At 39.9% G+C, this 16,025-nt stretch overlaps 1 protein-coding gene across 1 annotated transcript in view; it reads right to left on the minus strand.

The window, feature by feature from the left end:
* The window catches only part of ret (ret proto-oncogene receptor tyrosine kinase), a 30,441-nt gene extending 19,816 nt beyond the window's left edge, over positions 1-10,625 (minus strand). Inside the window, exon 1 of the mRNA XM_074675913.1 lies at positions 10,377-10,625. Within this exon, the coding sequence (XP_074532014.1) occupies positions 10,377-10,446 (70 nt within the window). The 5' untranslated portion in view covers positions 10,447-10,625. The remainder of the gene's footprint in view (positions 1-10,376) is intronic.
* Between the last annotated feature and the right edge of the window lie 5,400 nt (positions 10,626-16,025).

Here is a 16,025-nt window from a genome sequence, read left to right on the forward strand (position 1 = left end):
GTTTCCTTATGACAGCATTTCTTCTGGTCATCTTTTGTTTTTCTGAGTCTTTTTTTTTTTTAAGTTTTCTTGAGTTATATTTGAATTGTGTTCTGGGAGGAGTTAAAGTCTCACTAATGGTTTATTTCCTTTATTTTCATGTTTTTTTTCTGCTAGATGGATAATTCTGCTCTGACTGAAAAAAACTCAATGTGAGGATAAAAACCTGAGCTTACCACTGAGACAACGACCTGTAACAAAGCATAAACACTCCTCACTGCTGTGAAAAAGTCGTCTCTCCCCAGAAGACAGCCTCTGCAGCACAGTTAATCAGCCCATGATTAAAAGTTAAGACATAAACTGATCACTGCTCTGAATGTGACAGCTCTTTTATTAGTGCTTTCATCAGAGGGTCAGTGGGGTGTGTCTCTGATCCTCCTTGTATTCACCTTGAGAAACCTTATCACAAAGAGAAACACGAGCCGGTGAGGAATTAATCATTATCTCCCAGATGGAAGTGTGGCTGCGTGTCTGTCAGGGAGATCAATACATCCTGAATGTTTTACAAGAAAATGAATACGTGAGTGTTCCTCCTGTAATTATATCCCTGCTGTGTTCCTCTTTAACCACAGTGCGCAACCATGTAGGGAGCACGCTAACGTCATTAGCAGACAGCAAAACGAGATTTACTATTCCTGCTGTGCAGATGAGGCCGCTGCTCTGGTTTCAGACCTGATTTGATTTCTTGGGGTTGGATGATAGGAGGCCAAACTGATGGTTAAATTAAGGCGTACTTCCTGAGGGATGCACAGATCCTCAGGTGAGCTGTGTTTTTTTTTTTTTTTTATAAAGAAGAGAAAAGAAAAGAAATGATGAAGGATGGTTTTCTGTTTTCTAAATTGAAATTAGTCTTTACTCTGAATATCAGAAAAGATTTGTTATCTCACAGCATGTTACAACAGCTTGACATTTTTACTTTAGCTGTTTCAAAATATAAAAAAAAAAAATCAGTGAAATGATCTGATGGTCCCTGACTAATCACAAAAAGTAAAAATAAATCAAAACTGAAAACTGGCACAGGGAAAGCTTTTATTTACTGTGGAGACACTTTAGGACATGCTATGACCCTACCAGGGCTCCCAGGTCATCAGGTGAAGGTCATCTGGTCATCCCCAAAGATGACATCAAAACCCAGGGAGGGGCCCCCCAGTAACTGTGGCCCTTCTCTCTGTAACAAACCACCTGCTGACCTGAGGGCTATCACAACTGCATTAACCCAATACATTAACTATTCACTCAAGTATACAAATAATTACACTTTGTGTATCTGTGGGTATGTGTAAGTGTTTTTTAAGTGTTGTTTTTGCATGGTTTGTCCCTGATCTGATTTTTGTACCATAAAAGTCTATAATCTTTAAATCCTCCAAGTAAAGGACATTGAGCTTGACTGTTTATTTATTATAAAATATAAATTTGTTTAATAATCAATAAATAATATCTCAATTTTATTTCATTTCAACACATTTATTCTTCAATATATAACTTGCCATGCTGTGTTTATGTCCAGTATGGAAAATCACCTACTCCTCCACTCCCTTACAGTCACAAGGCTGCATTTAGGTACCTATCCATGGTACCTTTTGATTTTATGTGAATCGGTACCTGATACTTTTCACTGAATTCAATCGTTACCTTTAAAAGTACCTAATTCTGTACCCATCCCTGCTGTGACCCCCCCGGCAGGTTGATGGTAACATATACATACAAGACACTAATTACAGGAGGACAAACCTGAGGACAGTAGACAAGTTAAAAAGAAACAGAAACATATATTTTGCACATCCTCCCATCCCACAGAGTCCATCAAGCATTTAGTAAATGCAACTTCTATTGTTTTCGTTTATCTTCTGTATTATACCTTACACACAAGCAATAAACCATTCTATAGTATGACCAACACAACAAAGGATACTGTCAACATATAAACAAGTCTTTCCTGTAGTCCAGGCTTACGTGTATTGATGAAATGAGATGAACTGGTGCATGAATTGATGCAAATAAGATATCTTTATTTAACTATTACAATCACCATAGAATATATGACTGATTTTACTACAACCCTTGTAGACGTGTGATATTTTTGCCATAAAAACCAGCATATTGACCTTTGATGGTTTTAAGGAAGAACTAGTACAAGATTCTATATTCCCTCCAGGTCAGTGTACATAAAATTTATAACTGTTATCTTTAAGTGTCTTCTTATCTTATTGATGACCTTGGTTTGTTTGTCTCAGATTTCTATCATCATTTTTAACACTTTATTTTATCTCTGGTGTCTTTATGAGCCTGACCATTGCCTGACATCCTCCAGCAGGGTCCTACTACCTAAATCTAGACTGGTCACAAAAGGGGCTCGAGTCTTTGCTGTTTGGGCCCCAAAGCTCTGAAACTCCCTGCTGGAGGGTCTCAGGCAGGAAAACTCAGTATCATCTTTTAAATCACCTCTTAAAACCCACTTTCATTATACTGTTGCTTTTTTAATGACCTTCTACTTCTTTTATATTGTTTTATGGATTTTTTTTTATTAATGTGGTATTAACTGTATTTTGTTTTATAGTCAAATATAAATAAAGCTGGATTTTCCTTTTACCCTGTTTCTACTTTTTAATTGTTATTTATTTTTACTGTTTAGTTTACTTCATTTTTATCCTCTTGAACATTATATTTATTTGTTTTTATTTATCTATTTATTTAAAATTTATCTAATGAGTAAAGTCTCACTGAGATTAAAAATCTCTTTTACAAAATGTCCTGGTCAAGAAAGCCTAGATGACTGTCTTATCTTACTATTTTTCTATATTTATTCATCACATCACTATTGCTATTTGTATTATTTGTAAGCCTTATATTTCCATTTACTAACCTATCTATTTTATTATTTATGATATTTTTTATCTTTCTCCACATTTCCATCTCCTTCTTATCGCCCATCCTCGTGTTTTGGGTCTATGTAGCAGGGTTCTTGTTTTGCCTTGGTTCTCTTCTCCCGCCATAGTATGACCAACACAACCAAGGACACTGTCAACATATAAACAGGTTTTTCCTATTGGCCAGGCCAACATGTTATGATGAAATGAGATGACTTGATACATGAATTGATGCAAATAACATATCTTTATTTAACTATTACAATCACAGTAGAATAACTGTATTTTAATTTTATTTAATTTTATTTTAATTACAGCCTTTGTGATTTGAAAATTGCACTCTATTACATTGTGATGTTGGTTTACATACAATTAATTGTTTAGCCCTACGCTACAGACAAACTTCTATTCTATTCTATTCTATTCTATTCTATTCTATTCTATTCTATTCTATTCTACATGTTTTTGGTCATTAACATAGTCAGCATTTAAAGAGGACAACTGGGATATACAGATAGCTCTGTACCCTACTTCTGCTCGACATATTGTCAGGTTTCCAACAAAGAACAGAAAGTTATTGCAGGAACAAAAAGTGAACACAGAAAAGAAGGTAAGACAGAAACCTCATGAGCACACACACGTGCAACAAAAGCAAAAAGCCATACAAGAAAACTTAAAACCAGCTTCCACAGACCACTGAGAAAATCACATCACGGGCTGAGAAAAGGCCGAGCTCATCCACTCAGAGAGTAACAAATGTCGCTCTGTGAATCGTACTGCTTTGAGATGTGTCTCAGGTTGGGTTTCTTCACACATCAGAGTGCCTTATATCAGGACGACAGTAAAAATGCTTTAATGTTTTTGCTCCATCATCTTGGCAGGATCACTTTGAGCTGGATTAATTTATTAGCTTGAATGATTTTAAAACCAGAATTAAGGCTCACTTAACTGCTGTATGTACGTGTTCTGATAACTGATGGGTTGGCTGGAGAAGTGACTGTCTTATTGGTCTTTAACTGTTGACTGGTTTTGCAACTTTATGGGCTCCTGTCTTGGCCACGACTCTCTTGTAAAAGTGTTTTTTTTTTTTTTTGTCTCACTGGGATTATTCCTGGTAATAAAAAGGGTTAAATCAAAATAAATAAACAGATACAAGAGTTTGATAAGGGGGGCTGTAGGGATCAAGAAGCCTCGGGAACAGTGAACTAGGATGAGGGGCTTTAAGTGTTGTAACACGCCTGGGATGCTGTCACACACCTTTGTAAGTCAGTCAACAGACAAGTCAAAACTGTGGTAGGAAACACCTCAAGGTAAAAAAAAAAATAAAAAAAAAAGTCTAACTGTTCAAGGAGTAAAAGAAAAAATGCTGAAATACTCTGAATGAAGCTCAGTTACAAAATAATTAACATGTAACAAGAGGCAGAAAAATAGTAAAGGTTCATGCGATCAGGTGGAACTTGTTCACACTTAAAGTGACCACTAGAGGGAGCCATTTTCCTACAGACTGAGGTCCACAGACAGTGGAAAACTACAGCTTCATTACATTAAAGGACAGTTTCTGTACATTCAACTTAATTCTTTAAGACCCTGGATTCATTCATCTTTGAGAACCAGGACAACTCTTCTCTCTTTGTCAACAAATTCAGGAAAACACCACAGATACAGATGTCCCACACACAGTGCTACCACAGTTCAAACCCAACAGACTAAACGAGGCTCCGCAAACAAAACCAGAGGATGCCATGTGTTACCTAATGAGGCCTGAGCAACGATGGCCTTGGCTTCCAGCCACGGTGGCTGGAACCAATGCAAGAAATTTTATTTTATTTATCATTCAGAATTAAATTTCTTTCCAGGACTGACGCCAAGCAGAAATATCAAAACCAATTAAGTTAATAGATAAGGAAGGCATCTTATTTAGCACGTGGCATCTGTGAAGCCATGAGGAGCCAAAGCATGAGTCACCCACCTTGCTTTGCCCACAGGGTGTGCGGGAAGAAATCAAACGCTGGTGAATTTTCACTCTGTGGGTATACATGTAAAAATGAGACGCAGGTTGTTGTTTTTTAAAGTCTTGATGAGGATCTTACATCTCTTTAACATTCATGTTTAAAAAATGAACAGATTTTGGAGCAAGTTTGATCGTTTTTAACTTCAAGTGTCTAAACATTAAATCCCAGCATGAGTCGAGCACTGGCAGTTTTTCAACAAAGCTGATGCCGAGCAGACAACTGTGTCCACCTTCTTTTCTTTGTATTTAACACTGAAAGAGTGAAAACCCTGAAGACCCTGAAACCACGTGCTCCGTCAGCCTCGGTGAGTCTCGCTCTGAGCTGATAGGGTGGGGTGCCCTTTCTGTTGTCCCAGACAGAGACGGGAACTCAATTAGCTCAATGTGTGCCTCAGCTGATTGATTTACCAGCTATGAGCTCATGTGCTACCCCGACCAAAAGCTTGTAATCCTACCACTATATGGATCCTGTCAGTTAATCTGAATGAAACAAAACCAGAAGTCTAACCCACATGTCTTCACTGAGGATCCATGTCAGCGGCATGGCGGATAAGAACCACTGGATAAATCATTTTCTCATGAATCTTGTTGGAAGCCTGAGGTTGCTCTAGTTAGAGCTCAGCCCACTACCCTTCACTTCCCAAGGTCAGCGGGAGCTGCGTTATTTTGGCCATGTATCATGCTAATCAATGACTCTACTTATCATGGATGCTGCTGATTGTTTCCTCTGGTGAAATATGGCTGCTTTCCTCTCTGACACACGATGAATCCACTTCTGTGCATGGCTGTATCATTATATCCACATTTAACCCTTTGACAAAACTGTGTTGCTGCTTCCTCATGCTGCAACGATTCAGCTTTTATTTTTCAGATTACCCAATCAGGAAGCAAGCTGGTTGACCTTCCAGTTTGGGGTAATTCAGGCATTATATGACAGTTAGTGTTCACACAATTGTAAAGATTCAAGATTCAGCTATGGCCATTTATTAATCAACAGTGCTCACCAATCCAGTGAATGATTCTAATCTACTATCTAGTTCTGCATGGCTGTTGGCTTCAGGCAGCTCAATCTCAAAGAGTACAAAAGCCACAGTTAGATGTTCACATATAAATCAGGATTCATAAGTGTAATGTGCTCACAGGCAGGCGAACATTTTTATTCAATTATGTCTGTGTAGCCGAAAAATTTAATGACCAGCAATGTTTAGCAAAATGGGTACAAACCATAACAGTGTGAAACATGGACGAACATCCATCTGTTCCTGAAAAAGTCAAATGAAGCCAATCCACGGCCGCAGCCATATTGGATATGACGCAGGCTTTGAGCTTCCTTTCTAACAGTGATAGGCTGCTCAGTCACTTATGCTGAACTGAACTGAACTCTAATTTTACAATCAGATTATCCTTTTTTTTTCTTTCATTTTTCAATAAATAAATTAATAAATAAAAAAAAAAAAAAAAAAAAAAAAAAAACGACTGACGATCCAATTATCGTCTAGACTACCAAGTTATGAAAAAATTCACCCCCCATATTCCTCATACAGTGTGTGCCTATAGCCATGTTAGCAATTCAGACAAAGCCATTTTTCAAACCAGGCTGTAAATATGCTGAAGTCTGTTTTTATGGCTGGTTGTGTACATGGTTTCTGGTCTTTCTGCAGCCGGCCTCAAGCGGATTTTAAATGAACAGCAAATTTATGAACTTACGCATAGGCTTCATTTTTCTAGACCAGATGTTTCCCCTTAGTACGAAAAGAGAAATTAGCAGCTTGAGCCAGGCAACACACCGACTGCTGAAACAGGCAGCCCAACCCAGTGGTTAAACCATGTTTTCTGAGGACTAATAGACAAACTTCTTGTTGTCAAACTCAGTGACTCCCAACATGTGAGCTGATGACCCCTGCTGGGCCACTAAGGTATTGCAAGTCCACCAAATCACTTAAAAAATGGGAGGGTAACAGTATAAAAATAAAGATTTAAAGAATAATGTTTAAAATCTCTAAACTCTGTTATGTGAAAATTTCCAAATGTTATTTACATTAATTGTTTTTTCCTCCAAGTATTGGACATATGACAAGCAAATGGGAAACAGGAACTTCTGCACTGAGAACGCATTATATGGCCTCTACATTTATGGGGACGCAAAAACTTATGAGACTTTAAAGTAGGCCCCCGAGTTGGGAAAGGTTGGGAACCACTGGTGTAACTAATGCCCCTCAACTAAAACATGATTGTTAGATTTTGTTGAAATTAAATCTGTAAAAAGGAAAAAAAATCTTTAACATGTTTGTAGTTGATATTTCTAAACAGCAGCGCCACCTAGTGGATATGATCGGAGCTATAAACATCTTTTGGAGGTGAAAACAGATATGCAGCTAGGGATGGGTACCTTTCACATTTGAAACGATACGGTACCAATGCCCGGTACCTGGCAATCAGTACCGGTACTCAACGGTACTAATTCTCGGTACTTTTCTGTGTTTATGTGGTAAAAAAATATACATTTGTTTAATAATAAAATGTTTTTTTTTTCAATTTAACATATTCATTCTTCAATATATAACCGTATAATGCTGTGTTCATGTGCAGCATGGAAAATAACCTACTCTCCCACTCCCTCACAGTCACAAAGATGCATTTAGGTGCATTTAGCAACATGGTACCTTTTGATTCTTGTGAATCGGTACTCTGTACTTTTTCAAGGATTTAAGATAACTTTACACGTGATCAAGTCAATGATCCCAGAAACATACTTGATGGTGATTTTTCATGCAGGAGTTTCTGGAATTTCTTGAGACATTTGTTGTTTGAGCGTAACATTTTATGCTCATCATGTTTAACAAAATGCTACATCCATTTCTCCCGTGTCACACAAACCACGTGGACTCAAATGAGCTTGACTTGTTCTTGTTTTGCTCATTGTTTCAAATGATGGGTCAACACAGCGTGCATCGCCAGGCAACTGGAAAATAACTTGTCAAGACCCATGTGAAACCAGAGGACTAAATGCCCCAAGGGCAAAATTTCAATCAATGTCTCTTTGTCCTTTCACCACAGCAAATTAGATTCTATCCGCGCACTAGAGGGAAATGTGACCCTGAACTGACTAGAGGATCAGGCAGCGAGCTTTGACAGGTAAGAACAGCATCCATGCAACGCCAGCAGCGCCAAACAACCAGGGATGGAGACTGGGACCAAAACCCAGTCCTCTGTAAGCGCAGGGGGAAGTGGTGTCCCCTCATCTGCTGATACAGCCTTCTTATATATGATACACAAGTATGACCAGCACCCAGAGGAGACAAACCCTGTAGGAAAATCTTTTAACATGTTTACCAGTTTATCTAAGAGAGATAGTGACAGCAAGACTGGATTTATGATTCATCCTGCTCAAGACTACATCTTTAAGTGAATCAAACAGCAGAGCCTTCAACGTGAGATTTATTGGTCCTGTACATTGCAAGAAAGCAAAAGACGACGATGATTGTTTGAAGAGATGATAATGACAGACACTGCAGGATCAAACTCTCGGCTCATGAAGCGCTCAGGTTTAGGTTTTTAAGGTCAGAGTGCAAACCACTGCAGTAACAAGGTCACAGTGGAACATAAACAGATCCATGCTTTCATGTCCACACCTGTTCCTCCTCTTGGAGAAGTGGTGTCTGCTCAGAAATCGCTGATCCAGGTTAAATCCCACAAAGTTCACCATAAATTTACTGATCAAAAAACCTGAACCGGTTAAAAGATCCTGCTGACCTGTTTTCAAATGGATAAATATAAAACCCACACACCAGCTAGAGTGGGCTACATTAGGCACTCAGATTCAAACAGAGATGTCTCGTGTAGTTTAGGAAAACATTCATAGCGTTAAGCCGTCAGAATCATCCTCCAAGGTAGGAATCATTAAAAGATGACGTCCTGTACAGCAAAGTCAAACAGATGTGTTTTTTAAGGGACATAAAAGCTCCAATCTGGGCAGTGTGTGCAGTGATATAACCTGGGATATTTTCCTAAACAAAAGCAACAGCAAATGTTTGCCCAGAGATAGAGATATAGGAGCAGCTGCTGCACACCTGCCTGCAGCTCGCTCCTTCGCCTCTCCAAACAAGTGTAGGTCTTTTGTTGTAACACACGCGCAGGTGAGGAGAGTCACTGTTGCGTAGGATGTAGATTAATTACCGTCATGTCCTTGACATTTAAATCAAACTGAACCAGCTGTGGTCAACAGGAGTGGCAGGGACGATGCAGAGGGAAGAATAAGTGATGTGTGTGTGATGGGAGCATAATTCCTAACAGCTCCAAAGCAAACCATGTTTAAAAAAAAACAACCAGACAGCCTAACAACCCAGGAAACTTGAGAGATGCTTCAATAGTTAGAGAAGCATTTGTAGAAACTGCTCCTGCGCAGGCCCTTTGTTTGCTGGAACATGTAGTCCACATTTTCAGGCGCGACAAAGCTCTGAACCATTCAAGTTAACACCCTTTTCACATCTCAGTTACTCAGTTACCTCAAAACCGCGATGATAATCATGACTGAAGAAAACCCTGATAAAAAAAAACAAAACAAAAACAAACATCTGTTGTGACAAGTTTTAAGTCCATAAACAAATCCAGGAGCCTCCCATGTGTCGTCCTTTCAGCACATTTCCATTTTCACAATCCTGAGCAGTGACAGACGGTTTAAACATAGCCCGCATGGCAGCACCGTGTTGGTACAGTTGGGGTGTGGGATTGTGAGTGGGATTATGATATTATGATATATGGCTGTATTCATTTGAGTCAAGGTTTCAATGTGCCATACCACGCATAACAGTCTGAGCCCAAAGCAAGTATCACTCCACAAAACAAAAGAGCGCTGGCTATTTTACATCCCCACTCTTTAACCTCACTTTCCACTGACTGAGATCTGAATTTACACATTTCTTTTTATTTCTATAACAATTAGCTGTTGGTGGAAATCCAAATCTCTCCTTTTTTCTGTTTTTTTTTTTCCTCTATGGAGTTATTTTTAAAGAGCATCTTTAATTTTGCACAATTTAATTTAGTTCAGTTCACTGTTCTCCAACAAATAAGATCTTTCTTGCAGCAGAAGAAGCTTTCAATACAATGTTTTTCTGATTTACTGATGTGTTAAACGGGCAGGGGAAAAGGAAAATGAGGAGCTTGTCTGTTTTCACGTTCAGGGTGAGGAAAACTGGCCTACCTATAGTACAGGACAGGAATATGAGGACTTATCTGACTGGTACAGCTGCAGCTTGTTATGAAATGACACTTAATCATTTATTTGATTGATTGATTGATCAATTGATTGACTGACCTAACTGCTTTTGTTTATTCTTAATTTGACCTTAATTAAATCAACTCCTTGTCCAAGCCCTCCTGTAGTGAAACATGCACATCGCAGGCCTGAAACTGTTGACATCATCTTGTGCACCTTTACGCAGAGGATGGATGAACCTTACCTTCCGGCAGCAGCAGCACCACCACCATCAACACGATGTTTCCCCGAGAGAAACCACAACTTGACCTCATATTCGCGAATCATAAGTGAAAGTTTCTCAATGAAAATGAGACTCGAAAAAGTTCCGATGAAAAAAAAGAAAAAAGCCCCAAGCCAACAAGAAGAATCCGTCGCGTAAACCAGAGGGTGACCCGTGTTTTCGTGGCTCCCGGTAGCCGTCAGTGTCCCATGGACTCGCTGCTGTGTGCTCCACCGACGGCTGCTGTTGGGCTGGCTGGCTGGGGGAGGAGAGGGGAGGAAGAGGAGGGAGACGAGGAGAGGGAGGGGGGTTTACTGCTTCACTGGCCTCCTCACTCCCCTGCTGCTTTCACAGCAGCAGGCGGCCAAAACATGCAGGAAATTAAAGTAAAGGTAAGCACAGTTCAGTCCTGTCATTAACACTCTGCAGGGGGATTGTTAGTTAGAATAATAAACTCGGCTTTAAAGAAACATGCACTCCCTTCAGTTTATCATCCTCTGATTATCATCAGCATCATCAAATAGAGACAAGATTTACATCAAAATAATAATTATTACACTATGACCACATATACCAGGACACTGACACACAGTCAAACTCCTGCTGACCAAATTATTGAAAAACATGCGCACTTGGGGGACAAAACAGAGCTGGCTTTGGGAGCCAAAATGCACTTGTACCTTTAGTACTAAAGGGCCCTCTAATAGGGCTGAACGATTTTGGATAATAATCTATTGCGATTTTTAGCTATTGAGCATGCGATTTTTAGGGGGGTGTATGTCTTCCACATTATTCACTTAACATAAAGAATACAACATTCTGTAGTATGACCAACACAACAAAGGATGTTGACAATATAGACAAGTCTTTCCCGTAGGCCAGACCTACATGTTATGATGAAATGAGAATAATTGATATGAATAATGTATCTTTAAATATTACAATCACAGTAGAATATTGACTGATTGATTCAACTTCAAGTCTTGTAGACCTGTAATAAAATCATCATTAATTTCCTGAAATAAAATCAGAGAAAAGAACAAAGTCCTGCAGAACAAGAGGCCAGGTATGAACAATAATCTGAAAAATCAATATAAATCCTCTCTTCTATAAATCTTACACTAAATAAAGTGCAGAAATGTTAATAAAAACAAAGTTTTGGCACAACCACTGATTTGTGTATATTTGTCAATTGCACTGTTAAAATGCACTTTGAAACTTTATTTTTAATTGCAGCCTTTGCGATTTAAAAATTGCATTGTATTAAATTGTGATAATGATTTAAATTCGATTAATTGTTCAGCCCTACCCTCTAAGGAGCCAAAACACATGCTAAAACCTGCTTTGAAGCATAAGTATGTCGTCTCTTTGGAGCCGAAACACGTGCTCATGGGTTGGGAGCAAAAATGTGCACTTAAGTGTCCGCTTGAGAGCCAAAACAGGCGTAACTTGTCCATTTGGGAGCATAAATGTGCGCTACAGTGCCTGCTTGTCAGTGAAAACATGTGCCAAAGTGCCTGGTTGGGAGCCAAAATAGTGCTTAAGTGTCAGATTTCGAGCCAAAATGCCCCATAGTGCTCCCTTGGGAGCCAAAACACATGCTCGAGTGCCTGCATTGAAGCGTAAATATGTCTTGAAGTGACCTCTTTGGAGCCAAAACACATGCTAATGGCAAAAAGGTGTACTACAGTGTCCGCTTGAGAGCCAAAACAGGCGTAACTTGTCTACTTGGGAGCATAAATGTGTGCTATAGTGCCTGCTTGTCAATAATAATGTGTGCCAAAGAGCCTTATTGGGAGCGAAAATGGTGCTAAAGTGTCAATTTGGGAGCCAAAATGCCCCATAGTGCCCCCTTGGGAGCCAAAACGCATGCTTAAGTGCCTGCTTTGAAGAGTAAATATGTCTTGAAGTGACCTCTTTGGAGCCGAAACACATGCTAATGGCAAAAAGGTGTTCTTAAGTTTCCGCATGAGAGCCAAAACAGGTGTAACTGTCTACTTGGGAGCATAAATGGGTGCTAAAGTGCCTGCTTGTCAGTGAAAACATGTGCCAAAGTGCCAGGTTGGGAGTCAAAATGCGCCATAGTGCTCTCTTAGGAACTACAACTAGCACCTAAGTGCCCGCTTTGAAGCCAAAATATGCCCCTAAGTGCCCTCTTGTGAGCAGAAACCACACTTATGTGCCCACTTGGGAGCCAAAATGTGCACTTAAGTGTCTGCTTGGGAGAAAAAAGTGTGCCAAAGTGCCTGGTTTGGAGTCAAAATGCGCCATAGTGCTCTCTTAGGAACTACAACTAACACCTGAGTGCCCGCTTTGAAGCCAAAATATGCCCCTAAGTGCCCTCTTGGGAGCAGAAACCACACTTATGTGCCCCTTTGGGAGCCAAAATGTGCACTTACGTGTCTGCTTGGGAGAAAAAAGTGTGCTAAAGTGCCCTCTTGATTTGAGAAAACCCACTCAGCTGCCCTGTAGGGTGGCAAAAAGTAGTGTGCTTAAATGTTTTCTGGTGGCAAAAAAGTCTTCCCTTTTGGGTGTTGAGAACATGCTGTATGTGCCTTTTTTTCTTTTTGCCCCTGCCCTTCGAAAGTCTGTGCACGCCCCTGCTGACAATATAAAATCTGTGATTGTTAAAGTTTTCTGTACAATAAAATTCCACTCATCAACAAATGGGCCAACAGGCAGCATTTTGACTAAATGAAGAACTACTGCAGAGCTCTGTTTTGCTGCAGAGATGCACTTTTTTAATTTGTTGTCTGATAGATAACACAACACTTGTCTCTGGGCATTTCCCCCTCTCATGTTTCCAGGCTGTGTTTCATCTCTCTGTGACTGGATGGTGTGTAGTGATGCATCGCTCCATCCCTCAGGGCAGGACACCACTCAATCAAACAGCAATCACTCCCAAATCAATCATCTCTCTGCATAGAGCAAAAACACTGAGCTGCAGAGGGTTTGGAGAGTTTATCTGCAGATTCTAAAACTTACACCTCATGGACATAGACCTATAACAACCACAATCCTACCTGCTGTTTCTGGTTTACCATCGTCTTACCATCATAAACTTAGCTTTGATGAACAGCAGTCAGTAGCTGCTGGATCTTCAGCGTCAGAGGAGAAACTTTACACATTTAATGGGGACACAAAGTTTTAAAACTGTTAGTGTGTCGAAGTGTGTTGTATAAGTCTTGAATGTAAGTTTAAAACCTGCTTTTATGCTGAAAATATGTACGGAAAAGTCTAATTACATCCAATTTGACTATTTAATCCATGCTTTGAGTGCCTTGAACATAAACAAACATTTATTGAGCGTGGCAGGTTCAGGCAGGCCATGAGGTCAAGCTCGGCCCACAGAGTATCAGCTGATCAGCTGATGAGGCTGGCATCCTTTCAGCAAATGGCAAACTTGTTGATGTGGTTAAACTACTTTAGCCTACCTTCTCTTCCTGCTCCTCCTTTTATGCTGTGTCTGTTTTACCAGCGTTATACATTGCGAGTACTTGATACTCCTCCTATTCTATGTTTTACCTCAGCGGTCTTTGCTGCTGCTCTCCCTGCCTTGGCTTGTCATGTATGCACATGAAAAAGAGGGGAGGTGTGCTCTCCCTACCTCAGGATTTGCAAAGCGCCTCCAGAGCAGAGCCGCAGTGCTAAACATAACCAATTGCATGCAGATAAGAAACTCTTTTGTCCCATGTGGTCCTGATAGAAACGAACGTTTTTAAGTAAAACCCTTATTTGATATAAGTTAAACAATCAAATATTATCCAACATTCATTGGAATTGTTGCTTTTCTGTTGATGTATTAAAGATGCTATAGGGAGGAACTGATTTAATTGAACTCCCTTGCCACCTTGTGGCCAGGAGTCTTACACACACTGTCATTTTAGCGAGGTGTGTGTTCGTTTTGGAATTAAATGGAGATCGGATTGAAACAAATTTTCTTTGTTCAAGACAACTTTTTACTGGATACAACGCGCTGAGGTAAGGGACTTATCAGTACAGTTACGTAGCGCTATGGTTTAAAACGTGACATCGAGCAAACGTTGTAGCAACCAACTATGTAGTGCTATTGGCAGCCCAGTGCTCTGAGGTATCTGTAGGCTAAAGTGACAAGAAGTAAACAGTGTTGGTGTCCTGCCCATATACTGTACAAAACATGGATGTAGCCTCTGTGACATCACCTGCCTGTTCCCGATTCTGTGAAATGAAGCAAATCCACGGACGTAGCCACATTCAAAATGATGCCAGCTTTGAGCTTCCTTTCGAACAGCTATAGGGTGCCCTTCAGTCACATGACCTGCCTGAGCTGTGTCTTCTTAACCACTAAATTAGAAAAACATTCACTTACTGTACAGTGTCTGCCTATCAGTGAAATCAGCATTTTAGACCCAACCTGTTTTTGAACCAGGCTGTAAATATGTTTTAACGCCATAAGAGTCTGTTTTTATAGCTGGGTGTGGACGTGACTTCTGGTCTTTCTGCAGCTAGCCTTAAGCAGATTCTTGATGAACAGCAACTTTTAGCACTTCCGCATAGGCTTCATTTTTACTAACTGGATGTTGCCCCTTGGTCCTGCCAGTCATCGACCAAGCAGAGCTAACGTAACCTCACTCTTCATTTTATTGATAGACTCTCAAGTTTGAACAGACCACTGCAGAATAACTGCTGACTGTGGGTTGGAATGAACATTAGCACAAACAGTTTAGCCCCTGTGTTAGCCTTTAGCTTGTGCTCTATCTCTCTCCTGTTTATCTTTCTTATGCCCTTACCTCCTTTTAGTCCAGCTCCAGTGTCCACAATTACTAAATAAATCCAAGAAATCATTTTCAGCAGAGAAAAACACAGATTTCTCTTCTCACTGTTAAACTTCGCCGGCCAGTGTGGTGTTGTCATGGGGTGCGATGCTGAAAATCAACCCTGTCTGACCAGTTAGGAATCACCTATTCTGGCTCTGACAATCTTATTTAGGTTGTGGATTATGGGCAGGTAAATATCTAGTGTCATGGTTTGGGTTTTCAGTTGGGTTTTGTGTTATGCTAGGTTTTTGACTTGAGGTTCTTGGTTTTTGTAAGTGATTCTTGTCTTGTGTTTCTTGTGTTATTCTTGTTGAGTGTTCTGTGTCTCTTATTTTTGTCCTTAGTTTGTGTTCCTTGTGGTTTTGATTTGGCTCTTTTCATGTGTGTGTCTTTTTGTGATCATTTTTAGTGTTTCGGTGTCTTTAATGTATCTTGTCTCTGTCTTGAGTTTCCCTGTGTTTGACTGAGTTGACTCAGTTCATTGTAGCTGTCTCCGTATGTCATGCCTCGTGTCCCGTGTCTCCTGTGCCTCTCGGTTTTGTTCTGTGAGTTTCTTAGTACTTTTGATTTTGTTTCTTTTGTCAGAGTTTTTGAGTTTTTGAATTTAGTTGAAACAAAAGTTTTTGTGTCATCTGCGACTGGGTCCTCCTTTCTTTTGTTCCTGTGGTTCCCATGACAATCTAGAGGTGGGACTTTTTCAAGATCACTTAGAAAGTCTTTACAGGGTCTTTAAAGAGAAAATAATCAAACATTCACAGTCCCTGAAGTCTGGAAAGTCTTCTTTAGTCATAACTGACAGGTGTATTTGATGCTTAATGGGACCTGGTTCACGATG

Source organism: Halichoeres trimaculatus, unplaced genomic scaffold, assembly GCF_033239565.1.
Source record: "Halichoeres trimaculatus isolate MK-OKI-2021-1 unplaced genomic scaffold, fHalTri1.1 fHalTri1_scaffold_8, whole genome shotgun sequence".
In the NCBI taxonomy this organism is placed as follows: Eukaryota; Metazoa; Chordata; class Actinopteri; order Labriformes; family Labridae; genus Halichoeres; species Halichoeres trimaculatus.